Source organism: Stylophora pistillata, chromosome 6 (assembly GCF_964205215.1).
Source record: "Stylophora pistillata chromosome 6, jaStyPist1.2, whole genome shotgun sequence".
NCBI lineage: Eukaryota > Metazoa > Cnidaria > Anthozoa > Scleractinia > Pocilloporidae > Stylophora > Stylophora pistillata.
In genome coordinates this window covers 31,195,077-31,204,890 of record NC_142524.1, presented here as the reverse complement: position 1 = coordinate 31,204,890, position 9,814 = coordinate 31,195,077, and the positions used below count along the sequence as shown (strand labels likewise).

At 38.9% G+C, this 9,814-nt stretch overlaps 1 protein-coding gene across 1 annotated transcript in view; it reads left to right on the top strand.

Annotated features, from left to right (window-relative positions):
* Positions 1 to 9,814, top strand: part of LOC111338572 (uncharacterized) — a 64,811-nt gene that overhangs the window by 16,897 nt on the left and 38,100 nt on the right. The window contains exons 14-24 of the mRNA XM_088762625.1: positions 1,045 to 1,392; positions 2,001 to 2,309; positions 2,612 to 2,801; positions 2,882 to 3,069; positions 3,687 to 3,980; positions 5,392 to 5,685; positions 6,143 to 6,296; positions 6,722 to 6,918; positions 7,603 to 7,932; positions 8,724 to 9,029; positions 9,339 to 9,528. Coding sequence (XP_088618751.1) covers positions 1,045 to 1,392; positions 2,001 to 2,309; positions 2,612 to 2,801; positions 2,882 to 3,069; positions 3,687 to 3,980; positions 5,392 to 5,685; positions 6,143 to 6,296; positions 6,722 to 6,918; positions 7,603 to 7,932; positions 8,724 to 9,029; positions 9,339 to 9,528 — 2,800 coding nt within the window. The remainder of the gene's footprint in view (positions 1 to 1,044; positions 1,393 to 2,000; positions 2,310 to 2,611; positions 2,802 to 2,881; positions 3,070 to 3,686; positions 3,981 to 5,391; positions 5,686 to 6,142; positions 6,297 to 6,721; positions 6,919 to 7,602; positions 7,933 to 8,723; positions 9,030 to 9,338; positions 9,529 to 9,814) is intronic.

Here is a 9,814-nt window from a genome sequence, read left to right as displayed (position 1 = left end):
GTATTGACCAGCGCAAGTGAAACTCACTAACAGCATCACGCTGTCACATTAAAGCATATCAAGATGCGGCCTTTGCTTTTACAATTATTTGAAGATAAGATTGAAGCTGGTATAAAAAGTGCATAAGACAACTGAACAATGCCGGGCCGCTATGTTCAATGTTTAAATGCATTGAGACTAATTATGTTGAACTCCTAGATCGATCGCTCGATCCACTGATGATCTGTTGGCTTGTCTGTTTCTGTGAATGACTGATTGCTTGATAGCTTAATTGGTTGCTTCATTATCTGATTAACTGATTGATTGATTGATTGACTGACCGACTGATTGATTGATTAATTGGTTGACTGGTTGACTGATTGATTGATTAATTGGTTGACTGGTTCACTGATTGATTAATTGATTGGTTGAGTAACTGATTGATTAATAAGATGACTGTTTTAAAAAAACATAATGCTTTCAACTTGTCAGTTCGCCAACGTCAGTTTGCCAACGTATGAGATCGATTCGCCAATGTCTAATTTCAGTTCACCAATACTTATATGTTAGTTCGCCAATGTCCAAAATAATTGTAATTACAAATGACCATAAGAATAAAATTTTACTTATGATGTATTTATGGGTGTTCATTGGTTAGTATCGTTTGAAATTCACTCTCCCCAATCTCTCATTTCCTGGACGGCTGATCGTGTTGTGTGGGAAAAGACTTTGAAAACCATCCCAGGCTTTTACCTAGTAGAGTATAAACCTACTATAGAACATTTTCATTTAACATTTGCGTAGTTAAATAGTTATTTACTCCCAATTTCAAACGATATTAACCTACGAACACTCGTGAATACATCAAAAGTAAAATTTTATTCCAATGGTCATTTTTAATTACATTATCTTGGACGCTGGCGAACTAACGTTGGCGAACTGACACGTTGGTGGAACGACCGGTTACCAACCGCATTACAACATTTCGTATTTTAATAAAAAAAACTCTAATTTAGTGGAATTGAATGCCCTTTCCTAAATTTTATTGTTTTACAACAATGCTAGCTCATCAATCTCCTGAGTGGAATATAGCTGCAAACATCTCAAGCGATGGGGCAGTTCTTGTCGATCTCTCTGGCCACCCCGATAGCAAAGTTGACGCTTTCTTCATTGTATCAATTAACGAGACTCAGAGAAAATATGAAAACGACGACGACGATCACCACCATCACCATCATGATGACGACTTTAAGCCCAGGAATTATCTTCACATGGTGAACTCATCCGAGACAATTGCAAAAGTGATGGGCCTGCCAGCATTTACCAATTTCACTATTTCTGTTTATCTCGTTGAAGAAAGTACCCATGAGCTTTACCAAAGTAAAGAGATTCAGCTCCAGACAGAAGAGCGTGGTGAGTTATTATAGACTAAATATCTCAACCGCTTACAGAATTCATAGCATAGATGATAAATTAACGACATCAAGCTCAATCCCTTGCTTTATGTTCACATTTTGCATGCAACCTAATGATATGTGTCAGGTATTGATTTGAGGGAATTTTTTTGTGGACAAGACTTCAGCTTAAGCGTTGAAAATGTCTCAAAACAGCTCGTTCATGCGTGGCTGAGCGTACATTGAGATACAAAGCAGTTAGGATTGCAATCAAGGAGCTAGAGTAACTTAAAGCTGCGATGCAAGCAACTGTTAGCACTCTTTTCCTCTTTATAAACGCACGATAACGCTTTAACCAGTCGTTAGTTGTTCGATCCGAACCAAATTAGATATAAAGAATCAACTGCCTTACGATTTCTTTTTTGAACCTTGACTGTTCAGAGGACGTCAGGAGGCAAATGATCAGGGATACATGTCTTTCTTAGGTCCACAGCATGTCTAAACAGCAATTTTTTTCTGAAAAAGTTGATTTCGAGTATTATTGATTAGGCGAAAAAGAAGTCAGTCATTGTTTGTTTTAACCTTAAATCTCTTTCGTGATGTTAATAGATATTTCATTTATATTAGTTCCCAGTGAGGGTCCCCCCATCGACGATTACTGGACCAAAGATGGCTGTGTAGAGATCAGTTGGCATCCAATTTCTGAGGAGCGTAGAAATGGCTTCATTCAAGGCTACAACATTCATTACGAACTTGCTTGCCACAATTACCAAGAAAACGGCCTCTTCCATACCGGACGTTTAAATGTCAGCTCGCCAGATACCCTGAGTGCCACAGTATGCGACCTCTACCCAGGATTGCAGTACCGCGTAGGTGTCGCTGGATTTACGTCAAAAGGAGTCGGAGAATATTCTGACAGAGATGATATTTACATTGGTAAGCAATTTGCCTATAATTCAAATGCAAAATGTAACATGATTGCTTAAGAAGACAACTGACAAACAAACAAAAGCAAAAAGTAGTGAAGAACGAACAATTGCTCAAAGAGTCGATACATTCAAAGATTGATTAGTCGTTCCATTAATCAAGCTGCTAGTCAATTAATCAAGCGTTTAGTCATTGAAACTCAACTTTCCACTGCATCACCTTCGACAGAAAATCAGAGATTGAAAGTCGAAAGTCCTTACAAGTCAACTCACCTACTAAGTCCGTCATTTATTCATTAATTCATTCATTAGGGTGTGGAGGTCCAGTGACGCTTACAAACAGCAGCGGCATGATAGCGAGTCCTAATCAGCCATGCTCGTATGGAGGAGTACAGAATTGCCATTGGTCAATCACACCAGACACCGATGAGGCGGTCAAAGTGATCTGGATGTTTTTTAAAGAATTTCGTTTGGAAGAGTACGAGCATAACTCCAATTGCAGGTGAGAGTCAAACTACACCAGTTTGGGTTGTTATTTTTATGTTCTATTGAGGTATTCAACAGCAACTTTACTTTTCACAGATCGAACGACTGGGTTGGGATTTCGACGAAAGGAAATGTCAGTGGGGTATCAGTTTGTAGGCACCGGGAAGATTTCATCGCAATCATCATGGACAGTCATGCAGACGTCAGTTTTCATACAAGAGACAAATACAGGCGTGGGGATGGTTTTTATGCTTCGTATGAAGCATCCCATGAGGACCTGAATGGTATGTCTGGAAATTGTGAAAAACTACAATTCAAGGAAACATAATATATCATTTTATTCTGTGATCTGGTGGATCTTAACGCGGTTCACTTTCGCCTTTTCTCTCTGAACGTGTAGTGTGTACGTATGTGTGTTTAGTTTTTTTGTTTATTTACTGGCTTAGGTTCAGTGTGTACTGTAAAATGCTATTTCTTCGGACTTGAACACAATTTTTTTAAGATCTTGAGGTCTGATTTTGCTTCAAAAAAAGATAGAAGCCCTAAAAATGACCGCCAAGTTTGAAACTGCTGACGAGTAGTTCTGAACGCTGGACTTAGGAATGAAAGATCGTGACGGAAAATAGGTCAGAATCATTGTGTTCTTGAACCATAAATTTCCCTTTCACTATTTCTTCCTTCACCCAGATGTGTGAATGGATACCAGTAGGCTGAAATTCGATCTGGAGGAAGACTATCTGGATGGGCAAGCTATATTTCCTTTTAGGCTATTATTGGAACAGAGATAACAGAAACGAAATGACTTCAAGCAGCGAGTCAGTTTCTTCTGCAGGCATTTTTCCTTGAGTTTATACAGAATTCGGATAAATGATTAAAGTACTTTTGCTGTGTCTTTTTCCAGTGACGCAGTTGTCTTGGACTGTGAGGGTGACCACAAGTGAAATCTCAGCCGATTTGGAGTGGGATGATTTTCCTCTTGGTGTGTCAATTACACAGTACTATGTGCGATTCACAGATCAAAAAGACAACGTTTCTGTACTTCTACCGGTGAACGGCCATGACAAGCACTATAGTGTGGAACGGCTACTGGTTTCTAGCCACACATACATCTTTGATGTTCTTGCGTTTACTGGGGAAGAAATAGGAAGCCTAATCTATGCAAGTGAAAATGTTACCGCTCAAACGATTGAGGGAGGTACGTTATAAAGACTGATAGTTTCGAAAGAAACAGTTTGGGGCTGCGTCGGTGGGAGTAACGAAGTAATTTGGATATATCAACAAAGTTGAAATGGTAAATTGGCCACCGTAATGATTACAAAAGCTGACGTTTCGAGCGTTAGCCCTTCGTCGGAGCGAATAGAGGAATTGTGGGTTGTGTGTGCTTTTAAAGGCAGAAAATGGAGCTACGTTATTGGTGGGTGCATGGCAACGAGAAAAACATGAATAAATTAGTGGAATGAAAAGCGTTCATTGATCCCTGTGGGATTTAGACTGCCGGTTTGAAAGATGAGCTTTTGTTCAAGATTTTTACGGCTTTCCGTGCCACCTAAGTGCAAGGAAAGACCGCAGATTGCCATATGTTGCTTAGAACGAAACCAGTCGCTAGACATTTTAATTTACCCAATCATTCTAAGCAACATATGGCAATCTGCGGTCTTTCCTTGCACTTAGGTGGCACGGAAAGCCGTAAAAATCTTGAACAAAAGCTCATCTTTCAAACCGGCAGTCTAAATCCCACAGGGATCAATGAACGCTTTTCATTCCACTAATTTATTCATGTTTTTCTCGTTGCCATGCACCCACCAATAACGTAGCTCCATTTTCTGCCTTTAAAAGCACACACAACCCACAATTCCTCTATTCGCTCCGACGAAGGGCTAACGCTCGAAACGTCAGCTTTTGTAATCATTACGGTGGCCAATTTACCATTTCAACTTTGTTGATATATCCAAATTACTACGTTATAAAGAGAATGATGAACAACAGTGGAATCAAATATTTTTAAGGAGACAATGATGAGGAGAGGTGGCGCTGGTGAATTAACAAATGAAGAGAAGCGTATCTCTCTCTCCATGACTTAAAACAAGATAAAAGAAAACTCCACAAATTACATATATTGATAGATTTAAGGGTAGGATTGGGTTTCTGAAGGGTAGGCGGTTGGAGTAGGGTAATTCACTCTAAGCACTCTTTTCGGCAAAGATAATATAGGCTTTTTTTTTACTTTTGATGAATAATTCTAAGGGCATACTATAATACGTAACATAATTCATATAATTCATGGAGAAACTAGGCAAATTACTCGAAGAAAGGAAGGAAAACAAATCTTTCGCCTGATCCGTCAGTAATAAATTTTACGGTCGAGACGCCTTTGATACCGTTGTTTTAAGTAAAAGAAACCTTAAATTTATCAAACGTTCTGCAAACTGTTGCTATGCGTATGAAGAAGCCAATTATAGGTATTGTACTAAAAAGGATATTTAAGATGTCGGGTACTCTCTGTGTTACATGAAGATTCAAGACAATATAATCAGGACCGCAAAACGCAGTTAACGATATACGACAAAGCCTTGATCGATTTCACGTTTCTCTCTTATTTAATTCAGTCCCAAGTGAGTCACCAGATAATTTACACTTGGAGGAACTGCAACGGAACAGCGTCCTGATACAATGGGATCAGCTCCCATCACACCAAGCAAATGGTCAGTTACGTGGGTATACAGTGTACTTTCGGGACCACCACAATCATGATGAGAGAGATTATAAAAGGTTTAACGTTACTTTCCCGGATACCCATATTGTTCTTCATGGTTTGGATGGAGGTCGAAAGGTAGATGTGGCAGTGGCTGCGTTTACTTTTGGCTACGGGCCACGATCAGACTGGGAAACGATAAGAGTGGGTAAGTAATGGAAGAAGAGTAAGGCATTGGTAATTGTGCTGCTTTTAGTGGTATCAGCAGCCATCAGCGGTAATTTACTAATGCTAGTCAGTAGTAGTTGTACTGTGTCGCAGTAGTAGTTGTAAAAGTAAGAGCAGTGGAAGAAGTAGAAGTATCTAGACTAGGAAAGTTAAATAAATTGATAAAAGAATCCAATAGAGTTTAGTTGTTATCATTCAATCATTCAATGTAGAGTCGTTTACAATTGCTCAAGTTGGATTTAGCAACTCCACGACACGTCGCCATATGTTTCCGAATTTAACGACGAAAAGATATACATGTATCCATGCAAAACTAGACTTACTAACCTGCTATATGTACAGGTATACATTCCCATGCTATCTGTCATACCTGGTTACTGACTAAGTTTATTTTTTCATCAACGCATTGAGATTTTCACTTATTTGTTCATATTTAGGTTGCGAGGGAACGTTTAACAGTTATATTGGAGAGTTCAATGTGACGCAGTGGAACTGGGAACAACTCCACTGCGAGTGGCGGATATATAACCCTGGACTCACCAACCCTGTTCTGTACCTCAGTGGAATCGACGTGCGGATACAATCTTGCGAGTGAGAGACTAGTTATTGCTATCCTTCGTCCTCCGTTCCACCTCCTTTAGGCGATAAAGAAATCTCATTAGACACTTTTTCAAGTGCGGGTCTTCGTTACGTGGAGCTTAGGCTGATTTCTCGAAAAGGAGCTGGGCATGGGTATCGAACCGAATGACAAACTTCTGATGGCTTTTGAAGTGCTTTCAATTCTTTTTATTAATTAAAACGAGTCTACTACACATTGCTGCTACTATTTTCATATATGGTATTTTCACCTTAAATCTTAAATGAACTTAAACTTATTTCTGTCATTATTTCTATTTTCGGTGTCGTCTTTTTCGTTCTTGCCCTCTTTTTTTTTAAGCATTCTCTCTGTATACTTTGTGGTCCTTCATGAACCACTGTATAAGTTACCAAGCTCTCTTGCCGTTCTCTTGCCACAGGGGTTATACAAAGGTTTTCAAGAGTGACGGTTCTGAGATCTTTAATTACGATGGGTGTTCACATGCTCTTGGAGACGTAGGACAAGTACCATTTGATGGATCCAGCTATCTGACCCTCGTATTTCACACGAATCATGAGTGGAGCTATGCGAGATCGCAATTCGCCATTTTAGAACAAGACGAATATCTTTATTCAGGTAACTTCGCCATTAAATTCTCGTCACATATCCATCTTTTGTCATGGTTTAAGTCTTTGAGATAAAAGTGTTATTGCTCTTCCATTTGAATGGATCATATTTAATCTTATCGATCTGAGACCAGTCTTCTTGTGAGAAATTTTAACTGATAAGTGAAACTTGTGAGAAATTTCAAATAAGTGAAACATGAAACAAGTTATGAATTTTAGACTGTCATCGTACTTCTTCAATTATTCCAAATGGGCCTGAGACCTACATATACATGTATGGTACGAAGATAGATAGATAGATAGAGATAGACAGATAGATAGATAGACAGATAGATAGATAGATAGATAGGTAGATAGATAGATAGACAGATAGATAGATAGGTAGGTAGATAGATAGATAGATAGATAGATAGATAGATAGACAGAGAGATAGATAGATAGATGGATAGACAGATAGATAGATAGATAGATAGACAGATAGATAGATAGATAGATAGATGGATAGATAGTTTAATGGTCATATACATTGCAGCCTTAAGGCTTAATTGCGTATATACAAATGATTAAACTAATATAATGGGTACATAACATTAAATAATTTAAATATAAAAGTATGTAAAAAAGGGAAATGAGAATATAGTTTAAGAACAGATACCATGTTTCTCATCACTAATAATCCTGGTTCTTTTCAAAGCTCCCTCTTCTCCTCACTGGGATATACCTTACAACACTACAGCCAGTGGAGTCCTTATGGATCTTAGTGATTCCCCTGGCAGTATAGACACCAATCTTTTTATCATAACTCTAAACAAGACAAAGGAAGAAAATGAACATGAACATCATGATTACGACAACAATAAGAATAAAAAAGGTTACTTTATGTTCATGGTCAATGCTACGGAGGAAACCGCTGATTTACGTGGATTGCCAGTTCTGAGCAATTTCTCTACCATCGTGTACCTTGTAGACAAGACTAATCAGATTTATAAAAGTCCTCTTTTCCATGTCCAGACCGATGAGGGAGGTAAGTTCTCTTTTGAACTTAAACTGTTTCAAATAGCATGAACACAGAATACCTGATGTTTTTTGTAGAAATTCAGCCTTCGAGAGAAACATTTTTTTGGTTAATTGGATTATACCAAGTGAGTTAGACATCCGCCTATTAACTCACATATTCTACCAATAGATAGGACAGCTACAGTCCGAAAATTGGTACCAAAAAACAAAACTTGACATGAAATACAAGTACCATACTACTTTTGACCAACAAACGTATGCAATCAGAGAGTGCTGGTTAAACACGAAGGCGCGCTATAAAAGGAGCCTTAGGTCCCACTGGACCATTTGTCAATCAACCGTCGTGTGATGTAGAACTCTTAGAGATAAGTCAGCTTGAGCTACAGCTACTTCAAAGCAGTGAACAGCGGGCGCATTCCTCAAAATTGTTTTATGTCTTTATCACAATACAAGAATTTTTGAGATTTGTATTTCCTTTCTCCAATGGAAACTGTCTTTATTTTTGGCGGTAAATTTGAGATCGAAGTAGGTGGTTCGCACGTTACCTCATGCCACCATGCTGGTGGAAGTAAACAATAGATATCTCATTAGCTCCTTTTGTTCGTCTACCAGCATTTAAATTTGACCCGCACACGTCAACGGTGAGTGACAAATGAGCCTGGGTCTTCCCAGGGAAGACTGCCTTATATAGCGCGCCTTCGTGTTTAAGCATGATCATAACTAGTCGCCAGTGCTTAATTTTGCTACAAAAAATTTTATGGTTGTCAATTATCTCTACATCTTTGTGACGATTGATAGTTCCAAGCGAAGGACCTCACATTGAATATTACGAAGTAATGGCGGACGGGTGTGTGGTAATCAAGTGGAATGAAATATCCGAGGAAAATAGAAATGGCAAAATTATTGGCTTCAGAATTTTTTACGAAACCAGTTGTTACTCTGAAGACGACCCAAGAAGACATACTGGAAGCCTTGACGTCAACGATCCAAGTGAACGTCATGGAAAAGTGTGCCATCTTCGTCCGGGTTTGCAGTATCGTATACGAGTTGCTGGGTTTACTTCCAAAGGGGTTGGGAGATTTAATGATAGAGAATTATACACTGGTAAGTAATAAGAGGCGATTTACAGTACTAGTTAAGGGTGATTTCATTTTCTAACTTTGGTCAGTCTTGCACAAATCTTTGTCGATTTTGTGACTTCATTTTTTAGAATTTTGTTTGCAACTGTTGCTTGCCGAAATTACACATAGTCCACGTAATATACCAACTGATCCTCCAAAGGTACTAGCCGTCATGGGAAAAATAAAAGGGTCCCTCCTTCCTCGTTACCCCCGAAACGTCATCAGTATGTGATTTGCTGACGTAAAACTCACTAAATATCACCGCTGAGCTAAGTTTTTTGTCTTTTACAAGGTTGCGGGGAACCACGCGTCCTGACTATGGTCAATGGGACAATTGACAGCCCTAATAAACCTTGTCAATACGTCGGGAAACAGAAATGCCTTTGGTCTATCAGGCCGAATATTAGTGAGCCAATCAAGAACATATGGATGACGTTTAAAGATTTCAGTTTGGAGCAATATGAATATGATAAAGGATGCTGGTGAGAATCTATGCCGTTGTGGAACCGTTGGTCAATAAATTGGGCTCTACTTGCCTCGTTCCACTCTTACAGACTTTCAAAGCTAGAGATATGCATACGGCTGCAATTTAGTGTGTCGTCTATTTTTGGCATTACATTCTTAACGTTTTTTCCTCGTTACTTTTTTAATTGACACTCAGCCCTTTTCCACTTTTGCAAGGAACCATTGTCTGCCTCATAATTAGTGCACTGGATTCCGGGTAGAAAGGTCTGGGTTCGAGACCGGTCCAGGTCAATGTGTTTGTGT